The 13,538-nt window shown below is 33.0% G+C and overlaps 1 protein-coding gene across 1 annotated transcript in view; it reads right to left on the reverse strand.

Annotated features, from left to right (window-relative positions):
- Positions 1-13,538, reverse strand: part of LOC129223386 (mitochondrial potassium channel ATP-binding subunit-like) — a 66,296-nt gene that overhangs the window by 39,959 nt on the left and 12,799 nt on the right. Inside the window, exons 5-9 of the mRNA XM_054857973.1 lie at positions 11,796-11,941; positions 6,711-6,786; positions 4,660-4,800; positions 3,367-3,452; positions 3,192-3,289 (exon numbers count right to left, since the gene is read on the reverse strand). Coding sequence (XP_054713948.1) covers positions 3,192-3,289; positions 3,367-3,452; positions 4,660-4,800; positions 6,711-6,786; positions 11,796-11,941 — 547 coding nt within the window. The remainder of the gene's footprint in view (positions 1-3,191; positions 3,290-3,366; positions 3,453-4,659; positions 4,801-6,710; positions 6,787-11,795; positions 11,942-13,538) is intronic.

The following is a 13,538-nucleotide window of genomic DNA, read 5'->3' on the forward strand; positions in this document are numbered from 1 at the left end:
AAATGAATAATACAATCCACGACGGACGAAAAAAAAAGAAATTGCTCATGGTTTTTTTTTTTTACTTAGGTCCTACTAAAACCGAAAAAATGTGATAGAATCTTAAATGTTTGTTTGATGGCGTTGAAACTTCCTGGGGTACTGGAGAGGGCTGTGACACACCCGTTGAACCCCAATTAGGGTCTCTCTCGACAATACCCGGAATTTCCCGACCAACGTCCGTAGGTACAACCGTCCGTGGGTACAGCAGCTTCCCCTACCATAAAAAAGTTCGGGAGACTAGCTGTAGAAAACCTTACCCAGAATAGTTCACATTACAGAAGCACATCCACCTTCAAAAGGTCACCTTGAGGGACTATGTACTTCTGCCAGTGTTCATATAACTTTTGGAAACACTCCTGTAAGTCATTTTTCGCTACCTTCTGTGATGCAGCTTTATCTTCTCCTAACGGAAGAAAGCGGCATCCATGCAAATGTTTTTTTTTGCTGAGAACAGGTAAAAGTCACACGGAGCTAAGTCCGACGAAACGTTATGTTATTTGTTTGTCATATCAGAGTATTGACCAATCGAACCGTGAATCCTCAACATGAAAGTTGCCTTCTTCCCCACGATGAAGTTAAAGCAGCAGAGCAAAAGACCTTACAGGAGGTTGCTATAAATGTCTTCCAGGAGTCCTTCTAAAAGCTATACGAACGTTGGCAGAAGTGCATAGTCGTTCAAGGTGACTATTTTGTAGATAGATGTACTTTGGTAAGGTGAACTATTCAAGGTAAGGTTTTATACAACTTGTCCTCGAACTTTTAGATCATACTACGTACGTATGAGTTTTCAACTTACAATTTCATAACGTTTTTGAGTGACGCAAGTTTACGCGCATGAAGACATCACAAGAGAATTTGCGTTAATTAATTAAGGAGGCGTTCAAAATGGATCTTTCGTTCATCTATATGTTCTTAGGTACAAATGCATGTACAGATGTGCCGAAAAACTTGTGAAGTTTAAAATCAGTGATCGTAAAATAGAAATTTAAGTCGAAATCTGTTTTTTTTTTTGTGATTACAACTCCGTATCCGTAAAAAGGAAGTAAAGAGAATTGAATCAATGATCTTTTAAATCCCTGACAATCTTATCAGTTTATTTCTGTTATATTTTTTTGAGCAATCACGATTGCTTATTGTTCTCATTTGACTGTCCTTGACGTTACGCTGATTTTATTCCCCCCCCCCCATCGTCTCCCTCTGCAGCACTCCCGCCCATCGTCCTCTGCAGGCGTGGCTCCTCCGGTCCTAAGAAATGTCCCCCAAAATCCGCTTCTCCTGGTCAGTGGCGTCCATGTCCTACACACCCTCATACATACACACACACACACACGCCTATGTGCATACACAAGTCTATGCACACACAAGACTACACATGCACAAGCGCCTACACACAGAGAGAGACACACACGCCTACGTGTATGCACAGATCTACGCACACACACGCCTACGTGTATGCACAGGTCTACGCACACACAAGTCTACACATGCATGCGCGCCTACACACACACAACTATACACACGTAACCGCCTAGGAGAAGGGGCAGGTTTGGGGGGACAGAAGCAGTTTCTAGAAACAATAACTCTAATCAGTAGGGTCCTGTCGCAACTCGTGATTGCGAAAAACATAATTTGAATTAAAAGTATCAGAATTCAATTCAAATTTTACTTTTTTTTTGCCATCGGCCAATGGCATTGGCCATCGGCCATTTGGAGGAAAACAATCGGCCATCGGCCATTTTTGAACAATCGGCCAACAATCGGCATTGGTCCATTGGCCAAAAAATGCCATCGATCGAGCCCTAATCTTAATCTGTCATATATTGACGAGCGATTTTCTAGTTCATTAATATTGAAATAACCACACAATGTGAAACAGGGGCGAATACAAGAGGAGGGTCATGATGCCCCCCCCCCAAACCATCAACAATATTATCCATCTTTATTGCATGTGATGCTAGTTTAACATTGAGAACAAAATGAATGGAATCAATTAATAAAGCTTATGACCTACTTTCTGGCTGATTTCTTGCTATTTATTGACACCCAAACAGTTCCAGATTTTTTTTTTTTTTTTTTTTTTTTTTTTTGTACCCCAAAACTCTACATTTTCTAGCATGACTCCTCTAAAATTTAAGTCTGTACCCACCCCTGATACGAAAACTATCCATTAATGGTCATTCTTAGTTTAGCATTGTGTATTGAACAGTACTAAACTGAATTGAACTAAGCCAATAAGACCTGAACTAAGTGAGTGCATTTTTGGGTTCTCCCCTTGGGGCTGCATCATTTACAATATTGTAAATCAATGACTTGTTCCTATGGGAACTAAGCTTGATTTTACTGTTTGTGGCCTTCAAGGATAAATGTTACTAACTTGACTACTTAGAACATTTACTTTCTACCAACTTAACTACTTACTCTAGTTGCTTAGAACATTTACTTTCTTCAGATATAAATCATGTATATTTATATCATTAATATACTAACAAAATTATTTTTAAGTTCATACTAACTCTTTTTTTTTTTTTTTTTTTTGAATCAATTGAAACAATTATTGCTAATAGCAAGTATATTTTCTTATTCATATTGAAGAAATTTCATTCTTACGTCAGAGAAGTATCCATATACAATTTTCATAATAATTGTGGTGGCAACAAATTCTATTACAAAAGAAGTTCAAATGTTTAAACATGTATTTAATCACAGGAAATTTGATCGGTAAAATTTTTCCATTTCCCTTGCAAATTTGCATTAAAATTTTTTTTTTTTTTTTGGCCTGTAATTTTACTTGAATTTGAGTAAAATGGTTTTAAAGAAGTAAGAGTTTTTTACAGCTTTGCCAATGATTTCAAAAAAAAAGAATCATTCAAATTGGTAACACATAAAAATGTTGGATAGGCAAAAACAGAAAGAAAAGGAAAATAAACATACAGTGCTTATCAATAACCTCCTCTGAGAAGTTGGTAGAAAGGTTTTCACAGATTTCATAATTCATACATAACTAAAAATATTTCAGATTTTATAACTCACACATAGCTAAATCTAAATATATATTGCAAAATATAATTCCACAATGACTAATCAAACAAATTAAACTTTCCTATTTTCCAGCTTTGTAAAAAAAAATTACTTTACAATACTACACTCACCATTTAGCGCAAGATTTGTCAGTCCTTGAAAAAGACCAATTCCAATGCCCAATCTGCTATTTAATTTTCGTACTTCATCTATTTGGCTATCATACAGACTGTAAGACACATTTGTAAAATAAATATAATCAATTAAGATGAATGAAGGCCTTCTATAGAATAAATTTTACTATACCTCTTTTCAGCTTCCTCCATTGCAAATGAACGAACAGTTTTTATGTTTCCAATTGCTTCATCAGCAACAGCAGATGCCTGAGCAATCTAAATTTAAAACAATAAATTAATGGACTTGTTCAATATTTTACAGGTTTGCACTTGTTCATCAAAGTTCCTTAATGATGGCGGTGTGGAGAAAAAAATAGACAAATGAAATTAAGCACCACCAAAAGATATTTTAAGAGAAAATTTGGAAACAACTTCTAAATAGAAGAGCGTCATGCAATCATTTTAAAGGCAGTTTTAACCAATTCTCAACAACATTCAACAAACTTTTGTAGTTCAAAGCTCAAGTTAAAATTTAATTTAGAATTACTCATTTAACAAAAAAAAAAAACTAGTACTTTATATTTAGCTGACTGAAGCTACCAACTCGGGTATAATAAATTTTTATGATTGAATCATAGAAATCGTACTTCACTGATGAAAATAAAAAAATATTTTATTTACATGTTTTTTAATCAACATTTCTTATGATACTTGATTTATGGAACTTCTTTATTACTTGGTTTTATGAGTGGTTTACTGAACATGAGGAAAGTTCCGTGCTGAAATATTTTAATTTTCAACTCTATATGAACTACTAACAGAAAAAAAAATTTTTTTTAAAAACTTGAAACAGTGAAGCAATGGTTGAACTAAATCTTCACTGACACATTCACAATCGACAAAATTTTTATGTTTATACAGCACACAGACAAAAATAATACAATTCTGAAGCTAGTTGCTACAAACTTGTATAGTGAAGCATTTGGTTATTTAGTTTGAATACAGGGAATTGGTCACAATTTTATTACTTCAGCTATATTTGTTAGCTAGTAGGATTAGTGGTATCATTTCATACATTAATTGGTTGTAAATATTTGCACAAAAAGGTTCATTTTTTCACTAGAGATTTTTTATTGTGTTTCGAGTTATACTACACTTATATTTTTGTCCTAACAATTTTATTTCATTTCATTTAAATTACTTAACCACAAAATACAATAAAAAAAAACCAAGCAAATGTTTACATTTTAGTAGTAAAGTTTACTTGGATAAGGTTCCTTTGAGCTTTGTTTTGATTTCATCATTGGAAACCCAGAACAATGTTAGCAGTTTAACTACAACTTATTGGAGTGAAGCATAACTGAAATGTCAATTTTAGTGGTATAAACGTAACTAGCCCATAATCTTGCTATTTATACATGCTAAAGTTTAGAAGTTGAGGAATTCTTTACAATAAAACATATAAAAATACAAAACTACAAACCTGAGATTGTGCATGCTTTGACATCTGCCTTAAAATTCTTCCTATAAAAGTGCCAGTTAAGACAATAACTGGAACAATACAAACCATTAAACCAGTCATTTTTGGGGAAATTAAATACAATGAAACAATGCAGCCCGCAGTCTGAAAAAAAAGCAAACAAATTAAGTACAGCACAAAGGATATGTTATAGTCAATAATGCCTCAAGGGGCTAATGTTCAGTTTTTTTTTTTTTTTTTTAACTTGTTACACCTATAAACATAATTTGGGGGGACTTTAAAATATTCTTAAACAAATCTACAAATTAAATTCCTAAAACTATGCTACTTTCTAGTACTTTTGCTAATTTTCTTAATAGCAGCAGCATTGAAAAGAAAATCAACTTCAGCAGAAACTGTGGAATGCCGAATTATGTTGCAAATTAGCTTAAGACTTTATTCATTAGGCACAAATTTGAGTTTTTCTTACATTAGATTTACTAAAATCTACATTCAGTGCAAGCACAAAAACAAAGTGTGACCAAAGTTGCGAGTTTCTGCTTGTCTTGCTGCACAACACTGTGGAAAAATAAACAAGCTTTCTATTACAAAGTAACATCTGTATATTTCCTAATTAATTTTATGCACATCAACAAAAATTTACTGACATTAAAAACATTGTATGCAAGGAAAAAAAAACAAATAAAAAAAATGAAATTATATACATCAATCCAGTGATTAATCAGTGAAAGAAAAAAAAGATAAATGGTAGGTTTTTTAGAAAATTAAAAAGAAAAAGGATTGAAAAAAGGAAGTGATAAAAAAGTAGGTTTATACAAAATTGTTAGCTAAACGAAGGTAAGTTCTTAAAAGGCTATTTTAAGAACTTACCTATTATTAGTTCTAGCCTTTAACAAGATAGCCTATAATCAGCCCTTACTTTCTTATAAATTTATATATGAGGCATTATTAAGCTTTGAGCAAATCAAAACTTTCCAAAAAAAAAAGAGTTGGTGTTCCAATTTCTAAAATTTCATTAAGAATTCAAAAAAAAATTTTGAGAGCACAGTAGGAAAAAGTCTTTTATGGCCTTGGAGGAAACATTGACTTGAGGAGAGGAAGTCAAGGGGAAAAAAAACGTCTAAAAGGGAGGGGGGGCAGGATTGATTCCGGAAATGGTTATATGCACTACTCAGGATAAAAAATCAAATAGCTGAATCCCACAAATTTTCATAAAACAACACCCCAAAATTGTGGCGCATTTGTTCTCAGATTTTAGCACTTTGAAGTCAGTTGCATTCATTTACAAAGGAATTTTAAGTACACAGATATTTTTGCCTCCGAGCAGCAGTAAGACATCTAATCCCGTGAATAGCAGTAAAATATCCTACTGTTGCTTTGAAGCTACAATATAGCCTTTTTTTTTCTTTGGGGGAAAAAATGTGTTGTGGAATAAGAAAAAGTGATTTATGTTTGGAAAAGGAAAAAAAAATTGTCAACAAAGTAGACAGTTTTAATAGCACAAATGCAAATGTTAATTATAACAGTTTTTTACAAATTAAGAAGCCTGAATCTTTAGAATTGAAGTCTGCAGCAGCTTAAGGAAAACACAAGTAAAGAAAGAAAAATTTTGTTTAAAAAAAAAAAAACTGCTGACTGTGTAAGTATGCACATAGCAAAAATATAAGTCATTGTAAAAGTTCATATGTCAGCCACGTTAAGTGAATAGTGAACTTTAGCATGAAAAAGACCTTGAGCTTAAGTATATTGTGATTCAGCACACAAAATACAGTCACATGGTAAAATGAATTACTTCATTTGAATCATATTTATATTTTTGTTAAGAATACTCTCCCAATGAAATGTTTTGGTGAAAATATTATACTTTTGGACACGTCTTTACCTGCATGGACACATGTTTTGAAAGTATAAGCTTTTAAAGATGCAAAAGTGTGAACAAAAAAAAAGTGCTACAAAAATTCTTTTCAAGGGAAAAAAATTATTAATTCTGTGCACGTTCTCAAAAATTGTTTTCTAAATAAAATTAAAAAAAAGTAAGATATGAAAGTTTATACCTGAGCAATGCTTCTTAAACCTTGAGAGATACAAAGTTTATAACAACTCTTGAATTCTTGAACATCATTAGTCAATCTAAAATTATAATATAAAGACTCAATATAAAGTTATACATATGATGGGCCGAGGAAAGGCTATATCAGCCTAGTCGGAAACTGGGGTCTGGCTCAAAATCAGAATAATATAAATTTTATAAATATAATGTGAGGAGAGAGTAGCATCCAAACTGACAAGAGGCCTGTACCATTTGTACACACACACTTTCAGATAATATACTTCGTTATTTTTAAGTTTGTAACTTCAATCATTTACTAGCTTCTTTTCTTTCATTGTAGGTAAATATTTTTTCCACAATTGCATCATAGGGATTACCAGTTTTTTGAATAACAGATTACAAAAGTTCAGAATGCTTGAATTAATTTTGATAAACAGAATTTCAATTTTATATGTGGCAGCAAAAAGCAATGGAATATAGGTGCAAAAACTGATTTTACTGATTTTGTCGCACTTAGGCAGAGCTTAAACGAGGTATTTTTGTCAGGATTGGAAAATAGAAACATAGATCTGCAGTGGACAGAATTTAAGGAAAAACTAGCAAAAATGGTTGGGGATTATGTTCCATTAAGGAGAAAAAGGTGTTAGTGCTAAAAATTGGCCCATGTGGTTCTCCAGGGAGATAAAAGCTCTAACTTATAATCAAGTTGCTTTTCGTCACTTTAAAGAACTGATTGGAGTGCTGATAGGCTCCAGTATTGTAAGGCAAGGCGTAATTTTAAGTATTTGGTACGGATTCAGAAAAAGGAATTGAAGCAAAGGTTAGCAGATAACATAGACAGAAATCCTAAAAGGTTCTTTGCTTATGCTAATTCTAGGAAAGCTTAAAATAGTCAAATTGGGCTATTGGTTGCTGATCATGGAAATTTATTTCAAAACAACAAGGATATTGCAAATGTTCTTAATAACCTTTTTTTTCCCATGTTTAACAATAACTTTATCTCAACAGTTGACACTAAAAAGACACAAGCTATTATACAGCTTGAGGATTTTGTGTTTTCCAGGGAGGAGGTTCTATTTCATTTTAAAAATTTTAAAGCAACTAAAGCTCCGGACCAGGTAATATTTATCCAAAAATTTTAGTTGAATGTGCAAAGGAATTAGTGGATGTTATTTTAAATATTTTCAATGATTCTTATAACTCAGGGACAGTGCCAGAGGACTGGATTCTTTCTAACATAACACCACTCTTCAAGAAAGGGTCTAAAGGTAATGCAGGAAATTATAGACCTGTAAGTCTGACTTCAGTGGTTTGTAAGATTTTTGAAACTTTGATCAAAATTAAGATTATGAATTTCTTAGAGACAAATAATCTGTTGACTAGTTTGCAGTATGGTTTCAAGAAAATTAAATTGTGTGCTACTAGTTCATGGCATTTCTATGACAAGGGGACCTTGGCTTTAGACAACAAAAAGTGTGTGGATGTTGCTTATATTGATTTTCAAAAAGCTTTCGATAATATACCGCATGTTGCTCTTCTAAGCAAACTAGCTGATATAGGAATGGAAGGAAAAACCTTACTTTGGGTTAGGAATTGGCAGACTGGAAGAAAACAAAGAGTAGTTGTGAGGGAAATCATTCTAAATGGAGTGATGTTTTAAGTGGGGTTCCTCAGGGATCAGTTTTAAGGCCTCTTCTGCTTATTATTTTTATGAATGACATTGATGAAAATATTTCTGTAAACATTAATTGTTTTGTTGATGATGTAAAAGTTATGGGGATTGTCGAGAATGAGGAACAAGTAAAACAGCTTCAAGAGGATTTAGATCATATTACCAAGTAAGCAGATAAGTGGGGTAAGGCAGTTCAATTCAATTCAATTTATTTCAATCAGGGAAATATATATACATATATATACATATATATACACACATATACACACACATATACATATATACACATATACATATATATACATATATATACATATATACACACATATATACATATACATACACATACACACATACACACACATATATACATATACATATATACATACATATACACACACATATATATATATATTTTACAAATATGCATTTCACATATAAAATAAAAAGAAATTACAAACAGAAATATATTTCTCTCAGTCGAATTGAGAATCCCTGATTGAGTAGATGGGAGTAAAGGCTATACAATAGCCTGACTAGCTATTAAATGTAAGGAAAGTAGCTAGTTAATGTAAGGAAATCAAGTGCTGCACTTAGGTCATGGAATTAAGCGTACGAATTATTATTTACAGGGTTCGATCATTAGTCCGGCAGAAAATGTTATTGATCTGAGTATCTTAATTAATCAGGATTTCAAATTTAGTCAACAGTGCAGCATTGCAAGTAGCAAAGCCAACAGAACATTTGGGTTTATCAATAGATCTATTTCAAACAAATCTAAGAAGGTTCCTCTGCCTTTATATAGGAGTTTAGTAAGACCCCATTTGGAGTATGCTGTTCAGATTTGGTCTCCTTATCTCAGGAAAGATATTTCTGTACTGGAAAGGGTTCAAAGAAGGGTTACTAGACTAGTAGGGAGACTTTCAGATTTAGATTATGATAACAGACTTAATAGGCTTAAAATGTATAGCCTATGGCAAAGGAGAGTCAGAGGGGACATGATTCAGTTGTTTAAATTTATCAAAATGAAAGATGTTAACGGGTAAAATTTATGCATGCAAAGCTGGATGAGGGGTCATTATTTTAAGCTATTCAAATCTCAGGCTAACCTGGAAATAAGGAAAAATTACTTCTTTTGTAGGGTAGTAGGCACTTGGAACAGCTTACCAGAAGAGGCAGTAATGAGCAAGGGGTCTGACAGCTTTAAGAGGGCCATTGATAGCCATTGGGGACTTATAAACTGACTAGGATCAGCCTAGCTGGGCACACAGCCTGTTGCTGGTTGTCATATTTGTATTTGTATTTGTAAAATGTGACAACCAGCATTTTTTTGAAAGATTTGAGAAAACACAAGCAAAGTTGAAACTATAGGTAGGTTTCAGTTGGAAAGCTTTTTGAAATCATACTGAGTAGCATCTCTGCTCAGGGATACTACAGTCGAATCTCTTTAATTCAAAATCAATGGGACCATGATTATTATTTCATGTTAATCGTACTTCATCTTATCTGACAAAATATGGAACTAATTTCAATATGAGTGAGAATAAATAAAAAAAACAGTAACAACTCAATATTAAAAGTCACAGCTGCTTTACTTTTTTGTAAGTCAACATGTTAGTAGTTAGTATTTTGTATACATGATAAAAGTATGAGTATATGAAACCAGTGGTTGGAAGTAGCGCGCTACAAGTAGCGACGCTACTGTAGTAGCTACGTTTTTTAGTAGTTTGTAGTGTAGCGCACTACTTTTGAAAAAAAGTAGAGTAGCGAGTAGTTTGCTACAAAAAAAAAAGTAGTTTGTAGCGATTTCTGGAAACTACTTTCGAATAAAGTTTTAAAAAAAACGCATTTTTAAACGAATCTGACTAGTGCAAGTCTTACGCAAGTAAAACTCGCACCTATCAGATTCGTAAGACTGAAAAATACGAGCTGACCTCTGACATATTATTTTGACGCCATACGTTGTATCTGTTTGAGGCCATTAGTTTGTTTGCATAGAAACTTTCACATTTTCCCAATATTCTCCTTGAATAGAGCATGGCTTAGAAAGAAAGAAACGAATTTTTTCCGTTTTATGAAAACTGTGTCCGTTAAGCAAAAAGCTTTCCGTATCAATGCCATTTGCACATGCAGTCGAACCTCAACTTACGCGAGGGATGCGTTTCAAATTTTAGATAAATAGCTCGCTTATGCAAAATTATATTTCACCAGCTTCATATTTAGAAAGAAAAAAATGCTGAGCGGCGATTTGTACGTTAACAATCTGATGTTTTGACAAGTACGGTGCGGGAAATTTTGGCTTTCAGTGATTCTAAAGGGAAATTCCATTCATGAAACTAATATTTAGTACCCTAGAAACAAGGTGATATAAGCCCTGCGCTTCCGCTCTGAAAATATTCGTGTTGCGGGTGAGGAATTCGCGTCAGCTGCAAAATGCGTTTCTTGAGTAAAACTCGCTACATAGACATTTCGCGTTAGTCGAATTGCGTTGTAGCCAGAGTCCACTGTTGTTTAAAATTGCACATTGAAGTAAAGTAAGTATTTTTAGTTATGTTTCATGTTTCGGATAATTAGTAGCACCGTTTGGGATATTTTTCCTTTTTTTTTCTTTTTCACTGATGGAGTATTGATATATTAACATATTAAAAGTCAATGAGATGGTGTCCAGGTCCGGAACCCTAGCTTGAAGCTCAAAAGCAATTAATTCCTACGAAATACAAGTTCTTTTGAAATTAACTCATATAATGAAAATTAAAATTCTCTTTTGTTTAAAAGATGATTTTCATCATCTAAATCACTTTCATGTATATGTATGTCTATGTAAATTTTAAATCAAATTATGACTGGATTTATCTCAATTTCAAGTAGCCGAGTTACACTTCTTGAATGAAATGCTACTTACTGTCAGGAAAGGATTAAAAATTTGAAGGTTGAATTCCTTCCACTTCTTAATCCTTTCTTGCAGGGAATATTCGTACAAATGGTAAAAAATGTTTGGATTGACGAATCGTTTCAGTAAAGGAAAGAAAGAATAAAAAACTTATTGCAATATTCCATGTTCAAATGAGCCAATATATAATCTGAACATTTTTTAAATTTTTTTATTCAATCCTCAAATGGTGTGTATGTGTATGTTATTTATTTATTTATTTTTTAAAAAGTAGCGAAGTAGGGACTACATTTCAAAAGTAGTTTGAGGTTGCTACATTTTGAAAAAAGTAGTTGTAGCTGTAGTTAACTACATTTGTGTCAAAGTAGTAGTAGTGTAGTTCGCTACAAAAGAAATGTAGTTTTTCCAACCACTGTATGAAACTGATAACTGTGAAAACAAAAAATACAATTTCATTTAAAATACAAATGCTAGAATCTTCCCCCACTTTAAAATGTTGTTCAAATTTTACATTTTAAAATCCTTACCTACTAGAAATTTCTCCAGTCTTATGAGCATCAAAAAATGCAATATCTTGTTCAATAACAGAAGAAAACAGCTCTCTTCTCATATTGCGTGCAACTCTTTCACCAGATACAGAAAGTGTAGAAATATATGCAAAAGTAAACAAACTCTAAAGTTTAAAAGAAACAAAGCTGGAGACATCTATTATACAATATTTTTTTTTTTATAAAACAAAAAAAAGGAGAAAGAAATTACCAAAGAAGTCATACATTAAAGCATAGCTAAAAATACAAAAATACAACACTGAATGTTGGGTTAATAAATGTGTAATTCATTGTTCAGACTTCTGTTTTTTAAAAAACAAGCATACCCTTTGGAATACAAATGAATTGAATAAACACAGCGATGGGTAGCATATTATGTAAACACTGAGCAAGTCAGCATCATCTGTGCAATTGCGACAGCACACAAAGAATTATCTTGTTTTGGAAATCTGATTTTTAACAAGCATACTTAATAATTAGTTAGTGGGGAAATTTACATGTTTTTTGGCTGGTTTTTTTTTTTTTTTTTTTTTTTGCTTTTTCCATTGATTACAGGAACTGAAAATTAAACTTTTGACTAAATGAAGCACCACCATTTAACCCGGGAGGACGCGCAGGGTCATTTTATGACCCCCTAGCATTCTGCAAATAGTAATTGTTTCAAAACTAACCACCAGGTCATTCTTTTCTTATCAGTAGCTGAGTTTTGTCCCACCATCTACATTTTGGTAGCAGCTTGAAAAAATTTCAAGCATTTGCACTCCTAGTAAAACACGTTTAGTTAGTTGCTGGGGTCATAAAATGACCAATACGATTAGTTTGTTTGTAGTCCTTCAATATTGTGGGTTTTTCATGTAAATGGTAATGCCAATACCGTACAAGAAAGAAATAGGTCCTTTACTTTTTGCTGAAATTGAATCAAATAATTGTTTTATCAATGAAGAATATGGAGCTAAGCATCTTTTTAGAAGAGAAATTCTTAGTTCATGAAAATTTCAGCAAATATGACACAGAGTTGAAAAAGGATGGAAATACTTTTAAAAAAGTGAATAGCTGTGATTTTTTAATAACAAAATATGATGTATAGTAGTGTAAAGTGAGACAAAACTGCCTTGAACGTAGCGATTTTTAAAAAATGAAACATTTTATCGAAGGTCATGGAAGGAAAGAATGATCACGGCTTGCTTAAATTGGTACCTTGAATCAAATGGTCTTCTGTCTCCAACTCAAACAGGATTTAGAAAACATCAGTCTACAAACCAGCATGTTGCTTTTTTGAGTCAGTCTATTAAGGATTCCTTGGATCAGAGATGCTCTGTTATGGTTCTGTTCATAGATTTTGAGGCAGCTTTTGATTCTATTTGGCGACTCAAATGCATTCAGAAATTACAATTCCTGGGAGTTCGCAGCAATATGCTTTTATGAATTAGGAAATTTCTTTCCCAGCGTTTCTGTGCCACTTGTTTCGGTGAAGCCACTTTTTGTTATAAACAAACTGAAACTGATCTTCCACAAGGTACAGTGATTAGCCCTACATTATTCAACATCTTTATTAATGACCTTCCCGACATCTTGACTTCTGATGGGTTGACTAAAACAGGTCTCTTTGCTGACGACCTTGCTATTTGGTGCAGTGCATCAAAAAAGGATCAGCCCAATTTAAATACTATCTTGAATTTGACACTCGAGAGACTGGATTCATGGCGTGAGGAAAATAACATG

Source organism: Uloborus diversus, chromosome 5 (genome assembly GCF_026930045.1).
Source record: "Uloborus diversus isolate 005 chromosome 5, Udiv.v.3.1, whole genome shotgun sequence".
Classification (NCBI taxonomy): domain Eukaryota; kingdom Metazoa; phylum Arthropoda; class Arachnida; order Araneae; family Uloboridae; genus Uloborus; species Uloborus diversus.